Source organism: Hyposmocoma kahamanoa, unplaced genomic scaffold, assembly GCF_003589595.1.
Source record: "Hyposmocoma kahamanoa isolate Upper Pololo Valley unplaced genomic scaffold, ASM358959v1 100021, whole genome shotgun sequence".
Taxonomy (NCBI): Eukaryota; Metazoa; Arthropoda; class Insecta; order Lepidoptera; family Cosmopterigidae; genus Hyposmocoma; species Hyposmocoma kahamanoa.
The window spans coordinates 9,271,122-9,291,133 of record NW_020653200.1 but is presented as its reverse complement, the minus strand read 5'-3'; the positions used below and the strand labels follow the sequence as shown (position 1 = coordinate 9,291,133).

Sequence of the window (20,012 nt, the reverse complement as noted above, 5' to 3'; positions counted from 1 at the left end):
TCGATCGTCATCGTGATGAAAATGTATTCTAAGATATGGTCATAATTATCTATCAAGAAAACCAAATTTAGTTGCCGTAACACAGTTGCAAATTAATACCAGTACTTAGTGGAATTCTGAATAGTTGGAAACTGGTGATAACCGCAAATAAAATATGGTCTTCCAGCAAGTTAGTAGAGATACACTATTTACAATTATTTACAAGATACACTACTGTGTATCGATAGTGTAAATACATACTTTCTTTAAATAAATGTCATTTTCTAAAATTTGTTTCTATGTAGATTATCCTTTTCTACTTTAACCCCTATTATAATATATATAATACATTCCTTGTTGATTGTCGTTGTTGGTAAGTTTTTCTAAATCAACTTTGTGACTTTTTATAAATAGTGCCTGGAAATTTTATAAATACAAAATTCGGCCAGTAGAGCACGTTTCCGATCCCCATGTTAATGCCCGAGTCCCTATAACTTTAGGACCAATCCCACTATGTAAATAATAAACCGTACCCAGGCTTTGAAGGACATGCCTAATAATACACGTACTGTTGGAGAGCAAACATACTTCACATAAAATTTTTATTAATTAAAATGTGTAACCTTGAAACTTGACTTTCCTATAAAAGTCACGAGAGTTGAGGCTTTAAAGCAAAGCCTTCTGTAGTGAAAAGTTTTACGTATCTGTTGAAATTTAAAGTTCAAGTGTAATATCATTCGGGAAGAAACATCAGACGGCTAACTTATATAAAACGCTAACTTGAAAACTCGTTAATTGTTAATTACGGCTGTTAAAATCAATCATTATTACAGACATTGTTTTACGTAGCTGATCTTGTAACACTAAACGTGATTAAATTGGAATGGTTGAATTGAAAATGAATTAGATTGTCTTCTTGACAGGATAAAATTGGCTATCTTTGTCGGCGTTTCTCTTAATAGTATCGTTGCATTGGGACGAATACTTTGTCTTTTTTGCTATTTAACAATTTACACGATAGCTGTTAGATTTTTTCGCCGTTTTTATCCAGTCGACGACACTAATAAATTTCCACTTAAACCGATTAACTTTAGACGCCGTCTTTACCAATTTTCCACTTCATTTTTAATCAGTTGTTATCATAAAACAAAAGCGTAGCGAGTCTTTCTTAAATTTAATCTCTCTCGTGTAAATCCAGCGCCATTGAAAAGCCATCTCCCAAAATAATTGATATTTTTATGAACTTCTAACCCAACTTTCGCCCTATTTAATTGGACTCTACTTTTCATTAAAAAAAATGGAATTACCTACACGCACTGATTTAAATGATTCGAAAGTACTTACCTTATTTATTAATCGAATAAAAATAGCTCCCCAAATTTATTGATTCAAAAATTTTATCGATCGTGCAGTGGATGCCAAACCTTGTCGAATATTAATAAAAAATTAAATTTTAGACCAGTTACAAACAAATCTTTTGGTATTGAAAATTACTAAGCTCCTTTACTGTTGTGTATGTATATTAATCATTTAGATTTTGTTTCAGAAATAACAGCGAGATTTCAAACAGCGCGCACAGAGGTTCGTCAATTACTGCTCCAGTATCTCTTGCCATGGTTAGTGAACATCGAGCTTGTGGATCCGAACGTGCCGCCGGCTAATCCTCTTTCCTACATACAGGTTGGTTTACTTATTGTACCATTGCTGCTCCCTTCGATGCTTGAAATCCTCAATTTTTGTAACAGATTTTGGAATATGGTTACGTTATCTTTTGAGATAATGTCAAACTCAAGCTATCTTTATTGCATTGGTAATCAAAATACACTTGAACTACTAGATTCCTATAGATTTCCGTAAGAAGAATGTGTAAGAAACTTTAGAGTTTGGTCTTTGTAAATAAATATTTCTACATGTTTATCGTTTACAACATTTATTTTAAATATAAATCGAGAGAGACCACCTGCAAGATCTGAACTGGTCACCATGGATTTTTATAATCCAAGTACGCAGAAGCTATATAAATAATTTTTAGTGTAACGTTTTTGTTTCTCTACAGTTTAAACCTCGTAAATGGCAAATATTGATTATCAAACGGTATCTTATTAGGTACGTGGGGGTGTACGTTGCCCCTCTTAAATGATTTTTGTGACTTTGTGAAGACGCTGTCAACTTAGCCAGTAAATTTTTATTCCTCGTATTAATGTTATTTTTATCACTATTTTTCATAAAAGATTATTATTCTTCTTAATATAAATTAAATTACCATGATTATACTGTGTCAGAACAGAACAAAAATGAAATACCGAAAGCATATAAAAACGTTTTTCATGCTTTGAAAGGTTATTAGATTGGCAGACTCAACTAAATTATTGATTTAGTAATAAAATTAATAACCCATGGTTCTCATTTTAAAGATGAGTATTTAGATAACCAAAGTAGCAAGATCACTTTTATCTAGTGTACCTTCAGTATGGCTATCTACATAAGTATATATCTTCTGTTTTCTATTCCATTACTCCTTGAGCATGTCTGTCGCGTTAAAATGAAAGATGGTGCTAGCTTGATGCAAACACACTACATTTTAACAAAACATGTTTATGCTATTCACATTTTTGTTCTTCATAAGTGACTGCGACGGCCTCAACTTCAAAACGACTTGTACAGTGATATAATGTAAAAGTACATTAACTTTTAATTCTTTTTTCTTGTAAAATGTGTCGTTGTCGCTGTTCTATACAATTCTCTTTACCTTTATTAACAAGCGTACAAAAGTTTAAGCATCCTTTGTCGTCAACTCTATTCTGAAGAATCTTAAACAAGAGTAAAGTATTATTACATATGTACGTTGTAAATTCAGGGTTTTGAATAACTTGAATTCGAGTGACAGAGGAATACCTATGTTAATTAAATTTCATCGTCTGTAGACCTTTTCATATAGCCCAGTACTATGTCAATGAAGTGACAAGGTGTATGGGGTTTCACCAATAAGTTGTAATGTTTCATCAATAAAGTGTGCATTGTTAAGTATTATTATTATGAAAATCCCGGTACACAAAAAAAAAATTACGCCTACCCCATGGAATGAGTTATACTTGTATTTATAGGCCTTTCAAAATCCTGTAGAAGATATCAGAGGATTTCTCAAGGTATACGCTGTCGTAAGCGATTTTTTTTCTTTGAAGTATGTAACGAACTCGGTGGCAAAGATAACTTGGCAAAACAAATGACATTGCATGCATCAATGTTCTCGAAAAGAAAGTAAGATGTTTTGTTGATTCATACTGTTAAAATAAATTCGTTTAATTAAATTAAACGCCATTGAAAGTGCAGTGTTTTTTCATATACAGCCAAGAACTGATTGTCTGTTGTAAGATAGGATAAAGACGTACGTTACGAATCTGTGTAAATAATTTTCCCGAATACAATACAGTCAGTCATCAATCAAATTGATAATTTTACTGCCTGCAATGTTCGTATCTGCACTTGTATCCAATGACCGGAGTTCATGCATCCTTATAGCACTCACTACAAGAATGATTTACTATGTCTTTTTTCAATTAGGAGCTGTTATTTATTTAAATAAACAGAAAAATAAATAATCTAAATATTTTTGCTAACTTACGCGTGGTACGTGATTCCTCGTGTTTTGTTTACTTTTAACATAGTAATTAGTTTTTTTTTTAATTTGAACAAAATAACAGTTTTACAAATGTCAAATTTGTCTCTTTGCTCGACACAGAGTGGTTGCAAGATCGTACAGTTGACTGATTTTCGAATCTTCACGACGCGGGTGCTAGTTACTATCTGGTTTACGTATATAAGATGATTGTATATTGTATATACGACATTCATGAAGGAACGAGCATGCCGCAAATACAGGGCTAATGAGAATCACTTGCTAAACTATCAAACTACGCCAGTCTGAAATTCGTTTTCATTACGAGAAATAGAATACAAAGTGAAAGTTGTTTCAGTACTACACTTCGGAAGCCGGGCGCAGTGGACGGCGTGAAGGTCTGGGCTCTGCGGAGGCAACTGAGATGGTTCTCAACAATCTGTTCTACATCACCGCCAAGGTAGGTATTCTTTGCTCTGCATTACTTACCCAATGTTCTTTTTACTACAAAATAAAATTGTTTTACTGTTTAAAGAATTAAAGATTTAATGAATATTAGATAGGTCGATTTTCTGTACAAATTTCCCTTATCTCAATGTCTTCGCTAATAAGTTTCGTTTTCGTTCATCTATTGTACTGTATTAACAAAATTGCTTGTTTCCAAGGGTGAACGTTTCAACAATTTATTATTTGAATCCGTTTTTCCCCTGAGTATTCGAGCTGCTTATTAGAGAAATGTCGTCGACGAGCGTTCTTATAGCGGAATCTTTGTGATCATTTTGTGTTCGATGAGTCGAGGCACTGCGTTGACTATCAATGTTCACATTGCTTGGGGCAAGGTTGGAGCGGTTGTCCGGTGGGAATGCGGCAGGCACACCTCTGTTTACCCCATTCGTCACTATCAACCTTGACGGTTGCCACACTACACCTTTTGCAAACTCTTTCAGGTATTGCGCGTATTGCGCAAAGAATATCCTATTTCTAATTTATTTCTATAGCCATTGCAAACACCGAAAATATAAACGATAATATGATTAATCTAATAACATTGAGAACTACGTTTTTAAAACGCCTTATTGCGTATCTGCGGACGTAAATAAAGTATTATTATTAGCTATTGATAAAAGACAATAAAGAGTAAATACGTTTTAATTTCTGAGTGGCCTCGATTCATATAGTATTGTTTTATGTTCAGCCTATGGTAGCACATAACTTCTGTGAAAGTTCATAAAAGTTTTAATCGTCCCCATTACCACGATGTATCTCCGTAAAATCATTTTATATTATGTACTGTTAATCAGACCTTTATTCACTATAATATATACTACTGACAATATGCGTAAAAAATGTACATAAAAAAATAGTGGAGCTTTCAAAATATCTAATTTAGATATCTGTGATATGGTCAGCACAAATAATATTATTAAATATCGAGTTCTTAGGTTTTCGCGATTGTTACACATAGGAAATGAAACTATTTTTCCGGATTTAAATCGCGTATATTTGTTTTTTCAAACAAACCGATAATCCGATAATATTGATGCAAACCACCTTATTTTTTCACTATAGTTACAATAGTTATATTAAATAAATACCTTATTTTTAATTTTACAAAGAAAACATTCCAATTTACGCTACATTAAGATTTACAAATTATTTTATTGAATTAATTTTTATTAAGTTCAATTTATTATTTAATATTATTAAATTTAAAATGGACAAAACAATTTTATTTTATTACTTTTTTATTTATTTAGTTTAGTACACAAAGAATGATATAATCTTGAGAATGATGTATTTGTAACTACAATTGCGGTGGTTATGGTACTGAGCAGCCGAGAGAGCGGTGACTTCAGTCGAAAAGACAAAGGGACGAAATCAACATTTTACTTCGACAGGTTGTACTTCAAAGTCTATGCTGTAAGTGTTGTAAAGATATGGACAATATAATTAATTTAGCAAACAGTTTAATCCGATAAAACGTTTCTCCTAACTATTAACTTTCCTCTTAAGATCAAGTTTTAATTGTTTGTAGTAATTTAATTCTTTATTATTAAACTTAGCGAGAGCTGGAAATTGCGTGTGTAATAGATTGCCGTTCGTATAAAAACCACAAGCTCTTGTGTAAACACAAAATACTACTACATATGCAATTCCAAGCCCTCGCTAATATCACTATAATTACTTACGGTTCGAGGTTCTGATGCACAAAAAAGATATCCGATAATTGAAATATCGAATATCTACCAATTATTATTATTATATGTAAACTACTGAGTGAGATAATTTAGCTTTGAATCAATTATATAAATAATTAAAATATTTCAACAATGCAATCATAAAATTTTATATAGCTACAAACTTTTGAAAGTAGAAAAAAGTACCACTTGTATTTGTGTAATTGTATTAAAGAAAACGTACTATATCTGTGCGTGAGCATATAGTAATCCCACAAATGTAAATCTGTATAATAACAGGACGACAGAAAGCTGAGTATTTTGCTTAGGTAAGGTAGTTAAAGCTAAGTAATAAGTCGGTAAATTAAATTCAAAGTTTCTATGTCATTTGATTACGTTTTAAGTTTAAAATGTTCCTAAATAGTAAGTGTAATTTGCTACGCCGCCCTTACAGGGCTACTTACTACTATAATTTTAAGCTACTATTACTACTACTATAATATTAACCTGTACTATACATGTGAAATGCAGTAAATGAATATGGATAAGTTCTAATAACTGCTTGGCTCATCCCAAACTTACGAGAGAATTAAATGTAGGCCATACAAATATTTCTCCCGGCCCGGGAATCGAACCTGGGACCTCTTCGTGGCTGCATGTAATCGCTCGGACACGGAGGCAGTTGGTACTTGGTGTAACGGGCTGGTGTCCGCAACTCGACGACATGGCGCCTATTTTGCGTGCACGGAGGCAGTTAAATTTATTATTTATATTTATTAATTTATTGTTTATTTTAACTTAGTAATAGTAATTTTTTTGTTTCATGGTACAGTTTTCTGACTACCACCCGAAGGAGATAGAAGAACTGTGGTCAACGCTTTGTGCTTGCTGGCCTAACAACTTGAAAGTCATCATTCGCTACCTCGTAATTATCTCGGGAATGGCGCCTAACGAGCTGTTACCTTACGTAAGTAACTCATACAAATAAACATGATAATTCATCTCTGTTTGCATATAAAACTTGTTTAAACTTATTGAAAAATAACTGGAACGTGAATAATATTGTTACTCACAAAGAACAGTTCTACGTGAGAGAGTTGAATATCGTAGCTAGAAATTGTTTTCTAAGTTTGTTTCCTATTGAATAAATTTGTCCTTGTATCTATGATTTTCTTTTTGAATTTTAACGAAGGCAATACTTGTTAGTTCACAAGCAAGTTGCAATTCCAGTGGCGTTATTTTTCTTTCTTACACTAATTTTATCTGTCTAAATCGTCACATTAATGCCAAACAACATTATCAGTATAGAGTGTCCCACAGCTACACGGAGGGAAAAACTCTTTAAATATAGCAAGATAGGTTACTTTGTTTCATGGACACATTATTTTTGTGTATTTGTGTGTATTCATAGTGTTCAGTGTGTGAGTGCATTCAATGATTTTTAAAAACTTTGATGCCTCGTTTCGAAATCGAACCAACCAAATGTGGAAAAAGCTTTCTGTATATTTATGATGCCTATCGAAAGGGTCAATTATAAGGGTAAATTGCTTTTTAGTATCATAGTACCCTCTGAATACTTGAATGGTTGTACACGGTTAATTGTAAGTGTGGTGCGGTGCACGCTCGGATTCGGACGTGCTCCACTACACAATAAGAATTATAATAATTCGCGACCCGCGCGGCAATAGCCGCTGCACGTAATTGACTATGGGTTCTCAGCAACTCATAGCCAACGAACTGTTGGCGTTTATACAACACGCCATAGATACCATGGACGAAGTCAGCATCGTGCAGATCTGCAAGTCAAATTTCAAAGAAGAAGAGATTTGCAGTGGCAAGGCGCTGCTTTTCCGGACGTTTGGCAAAGCCGAGCAGATGCCGTCTCGTCGGAGAGATGGAGGAGTGAAGAGTCTCCAGGACATCATTACGTTGTTCAAGGAGACCGACCCAGACGACGTGCCTGCATTCGTGGCGAAGGAGCTGCATAAGCTGCCCCCTGTCACGTTCGACCACGTCGACGTCACCAGGCTGCTGAAGGACATCACGTCCCTAAAAGCAAGCCTTGCTGAAGTTCAGTGTAAGTTGGAGGCCTCAGACAACACCATCAGTGAGTTGCGTGCCCAAGTTGCATTACTTAGTAGTGCGGCTTCGGTAAGTAGGTCACCTGAGGCCTGCAACGTGAACACTTGTCGCGGGGCGCAAAATGCTTCTTTCAGCAGTTTTAAGTCGGCTGACATGCATGTGTCACCGACCTCTGGCGCTGTTGCCGCGCGCGTTTCCCCGCACCCCGCCCCGCCGGAGACGACCCCTTCACGTGATTACGCAGCTGTTGCCGCTGCCCGACCCAGTACTCCACAACCACAACCCAGGCAACCAATGAAGGGAAAACTGAAAAAGAAACTCGTATCTGGAGCTGCGTCGTCAGTACCACCGAGACGAGTTGATCAGTGCGACGAGGACGGCTTTCGGAAGGTGGAAAAGAAAAAGAAGAACATCAGCCGAAACCTTAGTGGCACCGCCCTGACTGGCCCGAATCATTTATTGCGTCCAGCGGTACCGACGACGTTGTTATACGTGTCGCGTCTTCATTACTCCACCAAGTCTGCGGATATTGTGGAGTACATGCGAGTGAAGGCCAATGCAAACCTGAGGGTCGAGCGGTTGGAGTCGCGCCACAACGTGAATTTTAATTCATTTGTGGTGCGAGTACCAACTCAACACCTGTCGACCTTCATGAGAGAAGACTTTTGGCCGAAGGGTGTCATATACCGGCGTTTCCGAGGACGGCTACCGGACACTCACGTTGCGTCACACGTCGAAGTACATACGTGTAAATAAATAGTGTTATATGTATATTATCATGTTATATTGTATTTATGATTAGTCCGTAAGGTATTTATTTAATATTTCTGTTATTGTTTTATTATATTATTGTTATATTATATGTATGTTAGTCTGTAAGGTATGTATCTATGGGTCCTAGTTGCCTGAAATAAATAAATAAATAAAAATAAATAAATAAATAAATAAAAAAATTGTAACAAAAATATATTAAATGTTCATATTCTAAAACCGTGCAAATTGTCTTTTATTAATATTCGAAATATCAGCAGAACAAGCTACGCAGAAGTATCCCTTTGTAGATAGCGTAGTTTGTCATGAAAGCGACGAAATGTTTAATACTACGTCACGACGAGACTATTCCTAGGCGTTTCGTAGAAATTAATATTCTTTTGCATACTTACGTTTTGTGAAGAATAGACGCGAAGGAATTTTGTTGATTACACCACAGCTCAAACAAGTACTGTGAAGCTTTTTAATCAATATTACATTGGTACAACGCTATAAGTAAATTAAGTTACAATAAGAAACTTTCTTTTACAACTTAGACGTTAATTACGTCAGTTTTTAAACATTGACTTCAAGAATAATAATGAGATTTACACAAAATTGTTGGTTGTGAATGTTGGAATAAGGGTGAGTATTATTTTATACTCCTTTCAAATTCGAAGCAATACAAAGTGACATTCATGATTTTAGCGGCTTAAATAAATGAAACAAACCATTGAGCTTACCTTTTGAAAGCTTGGAACTCATGTTACTTTCCTGATAGTAAGTAGAATCTTTTTTTTTTTAGTCTAAATTTATTTATTCAAAGTTCTTTTTACCAGATTGTTTTTGTATTATTTTATAATGGAAAAGTTTTTTTGAAGTTAAGGTCAACTTTTACGTCTTTATATAAGATTTATATTTCAACTCGGGTATTCACTACCTAGGAGACCATTTTTCGTAAAAGTAGTCTACTTACGTTATTTAACCTCGGTGGTTCAACGGTTTGCACTGTCAGCGCTGGATGAGGAGGTCCCAGGTTCAATTCCCAGTACGACCAATTTGGGAAATGAATTTTTCTAAATCGGTTCTGGTCTGGATGTTCTTGGTAGAGCCCCAGAAACAATTCCGTTTCTTTGATAGTCATAGTACAGGGAATTCCCTAGTTCATGGCTGGGTAACTTGTATGGTTATCTGACACTTATTGTTCTTTTGTAACTTGTTTGTAATCTAGGGATAAAATATGTTGATTGCACATTTGCTAACGCTAAACCAGTGTCATGAAAGCTGTTACTCGCGTGCGAAATTATTTTCAGACCTCGGTAATATAAAAACAAAAAATTAAGTCTACCTCCTCGGCTCGGAGGAGGTATCGCTAGATTCGACTAAGGCTCAATTTATATTGCGACGGAACGGAATGGAAGCCAAAATCCTCCGTGGAATTCTCGCGCATTCCGCGATGATTTTGGCTCGTGTCTGTTTTGTACGTTACACAATTGACCATAAAGATCGTTATGCTATGTACAATATCGTTACAAATATGCGCCGCAATATAAATTGAGCCTTAAATCCCGGGGTGATATTGAAAATACATTGACGAAAAATAAACGTACGTATTGTCAAATTAGCGATGTACCGTCTTAAGTATCACGTCTTCTAGGTGCTTCGTTTTGAATAGCCTCTAAGTGTTTTGAATCTCTCACAAATTTAATTTGTTAGTGTCGTAACTGGTCCGGGGATACTAAATCGTACCATCTTGCCAGAGCGCGACGATTACACTTACCCATAAATTTTACTCAAGATACCGAAAATCTTATAAACGGTATACGAATTGCTGTGACCCAATTTTCCTTGTGTTTTACAATTATTATTATAAAATCTAAATAAATAGGTAGATGTTGAAGTTATTTTTGTCAGTAGAAGTTAGTTTTTTTTAAATTCCGCAACGTCTGGATGGTCTTAATTTAATTCGTCTACCGTACCAATAAAATTTTGAGAAGGATTTATCTTTACTGTAAATCTTATGTGTGTCCTTCAAGTAAACCTTCGCTCTTCCTTGTGTTAAGTTGTAAAAAATATATATTATGTGTAAATATTAAAGTACGCAACAGGAAATACGAAACAAAATATAAAAAAACGATGAAAACTTTCGATTAAATATTTGCCATTGCAATTTCATCAGAATACTTACACCGGAACCAATTTAGCTTAGCTTAGCACTTTAGCTTTCAATTCGAAAATTAATCCTATCGGGAATCAAACCCGAGCCTTAAAGCACACTAAGCGGTCCGCCGAGGTTATCAACGTATCCTTAAATCGATTAAGTCAAACGTATGTATGTATCTTTATACATGTCTACTTACTTTAAATATAAGTTTGAATATTTTTTATATAATGTAATATTGTCGTAAAACAGCATGGATAAATTGTCTATGTATGTCTATGTAGGTGCGGTGATGAAAAGTATATGTGATCGTAATGTGAGCATGAGATGAGGCCGTATCATTGTTTTCGCTTCGTGACAATCCGCATTAAATTCTGTTAGTGGAATATTAAAAAGTTCATCATTCCGTAAGATCGTTCTGGGCTTTAAAATCCTGTATCCCAAGGCTCTGCAGGTTAAATAATAAGCACAGTGACATTTGCTATATATTTTGTCAGTCGCTGCACAAATTTCGCATTAGTATTATGTTAAAATTTAATTGTTTTTTTTTACCCACATCTAGTTTGATGCTATTCGAGACCCTTGTTACTTGTATTCATTGTTTTTGTTTGTATTACTTTTTCTTTTTTTTTTTAATTTAATTTGCTGTTCTTAAATTGTATATAAGTTACATTTTACGTTGTTTTGCAAGCTGTGTGCACTCATAAGTAATTGTGAAATTTAGATAAGAACTTCACCAAATTGAATTTATAGTTCATTATAATAACTGCAAGTAAACCAATAAACTAAAAAATTAGTACTAACAAATGGTAATAAATTTTCGCCAACGATATTGACGGCAGAGGTACAGAGTATTTACTTATTTATTTACCCCTTGCGGCGCCGGTAAATGTAAAATGCCGATAGCGTAATGTAACCCTAAATGGACAGGCGAAACGCGTGGTGTTGTACCTGGCGCGGTCACGGCCCGAGCGATTGCTGGATGAAATGATGACCGAGCTTCAAACCGTGGAGACGCTGAATTGCCTCATCGAGCGCACGGAGACTCCGCCCTTCTACCGACTCACATCAATGCGGAAAGCCACATCAGGACACAGCGATGGCCCTGGCACAGGCTCACAGGTATTCACTTCTTATTTAAAAGCATTTATAGGTCCAAAAACACAATCAAGATTGTGTCAAATATAAAATATTGGCCTGATTTTATGTACGTGTAGGAAGAAAGCACAGACTGATCATTCGCACAGTATATATTTACCTTCATAAATTGTTTGTGATAATTATCAAGAGGTTTTCGATTAGTTATAACTTTGTTGTTGTTTATAAACCTTTCAATAATGGCATATTTTAAGCTATAAATTCATTATACAAAGCTTAACAATAAGCATATTTCAACTGATATTCATAAAATCACTTTAGGTTATTTAAAATTTGTCAAGTAGTTGGTATATTGAATACTATTTACCTTAAAGATAATAAACAATAGACTAGTTGCGTAACTAATTTAGAAGTGAGCACCGCATACAAAAAGTGTCAACAATTATAAAAACAATTCTAAACGGAACAAAAAAAAAGAAACAGTTAATGAATTTTTTTTCTTAACTAGAACGCACAACACGATTCAGACCTTGAATAAATAAGCAATATTATGTGCCCACACCAAGAAAATTAATAATTTTGTTTTTGAAACTTAGCGTATAATTTTTACTTCAATGAGAATAATCTTAAAATTGTTATATTTTCAATCTGTTAAGCAAAGAAACACTCCACGAAACTTAATATAATATAAGCAAAGAAATATGACCGTACTCACAGTCCGCGTGTTACATCGCGTTTTTAAAAACTGCTGAAATTTTAGATTAAAGACTACTCAGTCAGTACGAAAATATCTCGCAAGTGGCAAGTGCACACGTCCAGCTTCTTTACTTACAAATTACGTTACTCATTTCGAGTTGACAACTAGTGCCGATTGCACAGCAATTACTTCTAATCATATTTAAACGTAGTTTTAAAAATTGAAAAGCTTTGTTTAAAAACAACATTTTGTGTCTGTATCCATTATGGTTGATTTTAAGTATTTTCTGAAAAGTTGTCTGATCCCCTGTTCATGAAGGATGCGACTGGACGTACCGGCGAACTCGCGCCAGTAGAAAAGGGAACCATACATACAAAGAGACATAGCGGAGAAGATCCTGCCAAATCCAGGTCAGTACCACGGCATGTATTTATTGAGGGGTCCTTAATGTGAAAAAAGATGTTTTCGTATAACACGTGACGTATTAAGACGCCGTTCATCTAATTTTCCTTTAACTTACCCAACAAAAAATAGCTTTATATTTATTTACCTATGCCTGTATACATTATGTAGTAAACCTTAAGGAATATCAATATTTAAATTTTCTTTTTTATGGCACAGTCATTTCATCACCGTCTTTAGGCTATTTTTTGCTTTCCATATGAGGTTTCACAAGGCTTTCTTACAATATAATATTAGCTTGCTATTACATTATATATAGTGTGGTACAAGAGTCTAATAATATTTTATATAATACATTAATATATAAATATGGATATATATTATGGAATTTGGATATTATAATCTCTCTTAATATTTGACTTTTCTTGCGTATCTTTACTTTAATCATACACTTGAGGAAACCCTTACTTATCTTTGATATTATCATGATCGTCTGCGTATTTTTCTTGCACAAAAAGTTAACAATTTATTGATCAAATTCAATATGAAATGTACAGTAATTGTTCTTTCCTCGAAAATCGCATAAAATGTCTTCTGAAGGTCAAAAATAAGGTTTTATGATTGAGGATATTGAAAATAATCTTCCATAAAACCGCGGTCTATTCAATGCTCTGTTAAAACTTAATGGACATAAAAGAAAAACATTTTTTATTTACGGTAAATAACGTCCTGGCGCTTAAGGACAGCCTGGGCGTAAATCATTCTTTAGGGGAAATTACTTCAAATTTAGTGGGTATTCTAGGTACGACTGTTAACTTACTGCTTGCGTGGCGAGTGCCTGATGATATATGTAGATAGACGTACGAGTTTCACGGTTAAGCCTGACCAGAAACGAAGTTTCAAATTACTTTTTAGATAAAAAGGACAAGTTATTATTAAAAGAAATTTTGGAAAATATTTGGTCGTGGAATTGCATACAAATTTTTGGGATCAATATTACGAGTCACAGTCATTACTGTTAATCAACGATACACTGACTGTATTTATAAATAAAATAGCTTATATAATAATATAATAGTCATAGGAGGTGGTACGATCTTATGCGGCGCACGGACAGACCGTACTACCCCCAATTCCACGCCAAAAATTGTAACTTTTACGCTTTGCACTGTAAATTCAACACAGTTATCGCAAATATTCATGTCTGAAGGTACATTTCCCGTTCCTATTTTTTTAATCACTGTGTATGTGTTATTATACACAATCATTGTTACGCTAGCCTCCACAATCTATTTTTTTAATGGTTTGTACATTTATAACGGTTTTCAAGTACCAACCACGCGTACAGCCACGAGTAGAATTTCTTTCCACACGTTTACAATTTGAAGTTTTTTTTATAAGTAGCGTTGTGAAACTTTTCGTGGTAAACACATTTTCTATTACACTATAGCGTTAAAACCTTGAGTATTATAAGGATATGAGAATTATTACTAAAATTCTATGATTTTGTCTAGTATATTATGTACATATGTACTATATTGTTTTTTTATACTATAAAAGTTATAAAAGTGAAGTAGTTTATAACAAATGGTTTCTGATGGTTTTGGAGACATGTCCTAATACGAGTGTAATATTTCGCACACGTATCAGCGCCGCGAAGGCACCTGAAACACCCGGGAGTCGATCGCAGGACAAGCGCACCTCGGCACCGCCGTGCCCCACGCCGCCCGCTGATGAAGACCCCGCGCCACCATCCGATGGCGATGCCACGCCGGTAAATTATAGATCCCTTCTTTAAACTGTTGTAGACAACTCAAATATATACATGTTTTTACAATTCTATAGTTTGAATAAGCACAGAACTTTATGTGTCAAATCCCGCGGAATATGTTAGTATAATTCTTTATCAGAAACTTAGTTATTGGACGCCGAAACCTAATTCGAGATCTGCAGGGTGCCACAGCATCACTTACGTCATCGCGATTAGCCCCCAACGATCCCCTCCACCCCACTCCCGGCGGCAATTGTCGGAGCGCCCACACGCTTAACTTGCATTGCAGGTTATTGCAGGTGAACTTTTTATAATAAACTCAATAGGCCTAATTAGCAATATAGATCTCGAATAAGGTTTTCGCGGATAGTAACAAGTGGTATGGGAAAAATAACACAAACATTTGTACATGTTGTGAAAAAAACAAAATAAGAAAAACTACTGTTGCATGTAATCCGCATTTCACCGATTATTTGTGGTAATCGTTTACGTTTGTATTTCAAATTAACACTAATAGGTACTCATTAAGGCACAGCGATTAGTGAAGTAGATATACAAAATGAACAGAACAAATAATTATTACTTATAAATATTGTATCCCGTATTCAAAGTAGAAATATTTCAGCGGCGTAAAACTTGTCGAATGTGTTAGGCGATCGCCACTGCTCTTGTCGATGGAGCAAGACTAGCAAGACTGTGCATGCTTGCCGCTAACTGCGTTATTTACTTGTCTTTGACCTTCTAGGTCTCAAATAACTGATCATAACAATATAACGTATAATCAATATGTAAAGTATAAAAAATAATTGAAATAACACAATGGGATTTTTGTCATAAACCTTAGCGACATTGTCTTTTAATCAAAATAAGCGTTAATCTTATTTTATACATTCAGCTAACATGGGTGACCGTTAAATGGGTCTTCTCGAAATTGAAATTTATTTCCCTTCCCTCCTCGACTTAATGGAATCCCCATAAAAATCTGTGTTGTACTGTTTTTCCTCAAGTTGACCTTGCTGCTTAATATTTTCCCGCTGGACCACTCTTTGGACGGATCAATAAACAATTTAATGATAATTGCTTAAAAAAACATTCTCCACTTCATGCATAACCAAACTTCATAGTGATCAGAACATTCCGACGCACAGTAACAATTTCTGATATCGCGAGCTCATTATTTTTATATGATAAATAGTGCCATTCCCGACAGCTTTTATTCTTGTGTGATTTCTTGAAAAGTTGATTCGTTTCAGAGAGAAAAAAGAGTGTGGATTTTATTTGATGAAAGAAATAATAATTTAGACTATTAAAACCATTACTAGAAAATTAAGTAGAACCTAGTATATAATGCTAAAAATAAAAAATACGTATCTGTCTCTTTACTCGTAAATTAACAAGTAACCTGCAGTAACATTATTTTGCTCGTGGTATATAATGATTGGAACTATACTCTAACCGAATCTGAAACGTAACACTTTTCAGCATATCGAGAACAATGTTAATCATCTTAAAAAAAATCGGCTCCTTATCCTGAAAATAGTTCCTTTGATTACGAATTCTGGATATTGCTAGCAATATATGGACCTTAAATGTATTAGTTTATGCAGACGGGACTGTGTCCCGATGCAGCGGTGACGCCAACGGGTCCGGGCGGCAATGCGCCGCAGACGCCACAGGAAACTCGAGTTGACGTTCCGCAGCCACGACCGCTGCCAATGCCCGAATACGGAGGCTTCTTCGCCAAGCTCTCCGAGTATCTCCCGGACACCAGCCAACCCGTCTCTGGTTTCCATAGGTATTAATGTACATAAATTAAGTAAGCCACGTGATCTTCAGCGTGAATGCCAAGCATCGAGTACATAACCAGAAATAGAGACGAAATAATTGCCTATATATTCCTGGTAACACATTAGCGATACAGCTCTTATAAATATCAAGTCTCGTTTGCTCTGAAATATAGACAGGCCAACTACTGACCTGTGTGTACGTCTCTGTATATTCCAAAAATAATTCTGTATTTATTGTAATAAAGATAATATCTCTAACAATGCCGTACTGTTCTATTCGGTGGTGTAGGAAAAACAGCAAAACATCTAATTACAAAACAAACGGAATCACATTTCATCGGTAATTAAATATTAAACATGTAATTTTGCAATTTTTTTCGTTATAGCAAAGCTCACGTTAACTGGTCGATTTGAAGTGAAACAATTGACGACACCCGTCAATTGTTTCAAACTCGGGCTAGCCAATCGGACCGCAGTTGTCACAGTAATGATATGGCAGAATAGTTTTCAAACAAATTAAATGACATTTCGTCTCTATTTCTGGTTATATACTCGATGATGCCAAGGGAGTGTTATTTTAATGCTCGTTCGTTATTTAATGTTAGTCTAAAGGTATATATAGACCTTCGACAGATACTCGTACCTTGTTGATGACTGAATAACAAAAATTTTATACTTGTATTGACTCTCGAATAATCCTATATTGATGTTTTTGTGCTGATGAGGAGCAACATTTTATTACAAAAACCATAAGGCGCGTTTAATTTTACAAATTTATAGCGTTCATTCTAATTTTTATCTACAAATGAACAGTGCATATTGACGCAATACATACGTTTTTTAAATGACAGATGCAATGTAGCAGTAATGCTTCTATGCGACGTAGTACTGGACGGGGTCGAGCTTGACTGGTCTATCCACGTTCCTCTAATGCTTCACATCGTGTTCCTGGGAATGGACCACACAAGGTACGCCCTTAATGTAGTTTATTTTTTAGCTTGTAACAAAGCTTTCTTGACCGAATTATAGTTACCGTGCTAATTATCTGTCGGACCCGTAGGCCATGGAACGATGTTTGCAGATGTACAATTTGTGTGTAAATAAAAACAAATATGAAAAAATATACTACTAATATATAATATATACTCCTTATATGCACTTATTGTATGAACTTACAAAGATTGATAATCCAAATTCAAAACCTACCGGACGCCCAGCAATCGGATGAATTATGATGATGATACGAAATAAACAAATTCGACTATTTATTGCATAAGCGTTACCAACATTCAGTAGATAATCGAAAGAATATTTGTGGACTGCAATAACTAGCTGCTTGTACGGGTAACCTATCATAAAGTCGAAAATTTTTTTGTCCGAAATAACGTTTATTCGAATTTTCATTACAACGAAAACCGAATTATACCGAAACAGTTATTCTTTCATGATATGTTGAATGTTTATCGCAAAGACACTATTAGGTTTGGTTAAGTTAGGTTTAAAACAAAAAACATTTTCCTCTCAAAATTACTTTCGAGGTTAAGAACGACCAAACTTTATTTCTGGAAAATGTCATTTCGGACTACTGATAGGTAACCGCTTGAAAGCGAGTAACACTTTTGCACAATAAACTGTCATTTTACTCCATCTTAAAAAAAAAATATTTTTACGAGCATTGCGTTACACGATAACTCCGGTTTTTTTCACATTTTGAATTTTTGAACCGATTTTGATGATTCTTTTTTATTGGAAAGAGGGTACCTCAGATGTAGTCCCATTTAAATTTGAATAAAATATTCCACCTCTAAAGGTGGCAAACTAGGGGATGAATGACTTTTGAGGTCGGTTTTTTTAGTACTCCGTACTGAGATTATTTGTATTTGTACTTTTTAAAACGCTCTGTAGTAAAAATTACTATTTGGCATTTTGGCCATCGGAGAACTATGAATTAGTTACGACCGGCCACTGTCTTTGTTATTTATGGTTCAATAACAGTACTCGTATCATAAATTACCTGTTTGTAGATGGATCGTCCACCAGCACTGCCGTCAGCTGTTGCTGAATCTGCTGGTCGCGGTGGCGGCTCACCACGACCATTTGACCGTGGCGCGAGTCTTGCTTGCCAGTCGCTCCGCGCAGCTCGGCCTTGGTATCCCGTCGCCAGCCCTCCCTTTAGTACCTCATAATTTTACTGGTACCTACAACTAACGCACTACTATAATTCAGCTAGTGTTTGCAGAAAAGCCTCCCCAAAAAGGAACATGCGATCTGTATCTGTAATGGTTAGGCGCAATAGAATATATTTTAGGGAGTAAGTCGTTTTGCGTATAGCTCTTACGTCGACTAATTCCTTTAAAGTTCGGCTGTATATATCACCTATCGTAGACCCTTATCTTTGCCCTGGAGCTAGGGAGTGGTCAGAGCAAGTCCATTTAGTTAAAAAAACACGCCGCTATGTACCTCGCCCAGTTTTTGCTACGACTTTTGGAACTACGCGTATGGATTGCGACAATTCCTGTGTGATTTGTTATTCTAAATGAGCTTAATTACTGATTTCTTTTTCATTTTGCGTAGAACCAGATGCAGCCTTTGACAGCCACCTGCAATGTTCTCACTCACCACGGCATCACGCGCGCTCCCTCAGCTCAGATCCTCAAGTTACTCCTGAAGGTATAGTTGTAGTTCTTTTTATACTTACATTATATTCTTTTCAAATAGTTTTTCCAAATACGAATTTTAGAGCCGAAACCAAATAACGTCGTTGCTCAAGATATATTACAGTTTTAGTTTCTTCTTCAAATATGTGTTACGCATAGGTGAAGGCGATAACTACCCATCCTTACCGGTGATTGTGACTGGTGAAGCGGATGCAGAGACGATCCCGGAGCCCATGCCTGAAACTGAACCCACAGAAGTTCCCGTCGCGGATGTGATTAAGTCCCTCGTACATTTCCTTGCAAACAGACCCACCCACATGCCTCTCTGGCAGTATGAAGATATTACAGCTAAAGGTAAATAAGTCATATATTATTAAGTCTAATATTTCTATATATTTTTATCTACGTATACGAATTTATAAATAATTATGATGTATTGTACTTATTATGATATTCTTTGGTTACGCCCTTTTTGCATATCCCAAATTTGTATCCCAAGGTTGCCTGGAACAAATTGCTACATAGCTATAAGACCGCCTCTTGCACATTATCGTTATTCCTAAGTTACTGTATTGTATTTTAAGTGTAATTTTATGAGCAATAAAGAATATTTCATTCATTCATTCTTATTTAGCGTTTTGCAATTTCACAGACGCAAATTGTTTTTAAAACTTGTTTATTTAAAATAATATACCTACACACACAAAAAAATTGCCTTGATTATACTCAAAGGAAAATAGAGCAGCAAAATCAGACTTTGTAATAAAAGATACCAAGATCTTACCCAGTTCCCGAAATTCATACATTTCAGTAGTAATATATATATATATCGGAA

General features: G+C 35.2%; 1 protein-coding gene across 3 annotated transcripts in view; it reads left to right on the top strand.

The window, feature by feature from the left end:
* The window catches only part of LOC113227999 (protein furry), a 118,268-nt gene that overhangs the window by 69,184 nt on the left and 29,072 nt on the right, over positions 1-20,012 (top strand). For 2 of the 3 annotated variants that reach the window (XM_026461135.1, XM_026461117.1), the window contains 11 exons: positions 1,526-1,659; positions 3,954-4,055; positions 6,605-6,739; positions 11,696-11,887; positions 12,879-12,970; positions 14,613-14,736; positions 16,332-16,528; positions 17,372-17,488; positions 18,545-18,714; positions 19,095-19,190; positions 19,337-19,531. In XM_026461135.1, the coding sequence (XP_026316920.1) occupies positions 1,526-1,659; positions 3,954-4,055; positions 6,605-6,739; positions 11,696-11,887; positions 12,879-12,970; positions 14,613-14,736; positions 16,332-16,528; positions 17,372-17,488; positions 18,545-18,714; positions 19,095-19,190; positions 19,337-19,531 (1,554 nt within the window). The remainder of the gene's footprint in view (positions 1-1,525; positions 1,660-3,953; positions 4,056-6,604; positions 6,740-11,695; positions 11,888-12,878; positions 12,971-14,612; positions 14,737-16,331; positions 16,529-17,371; positions 17,489-18,544; positions 18,715-19,094; positions 19,191-19,336; positions 19,532-20,012) is intronic. The other variant, XM_026461126.1, reaches the window with a different exon arrangement.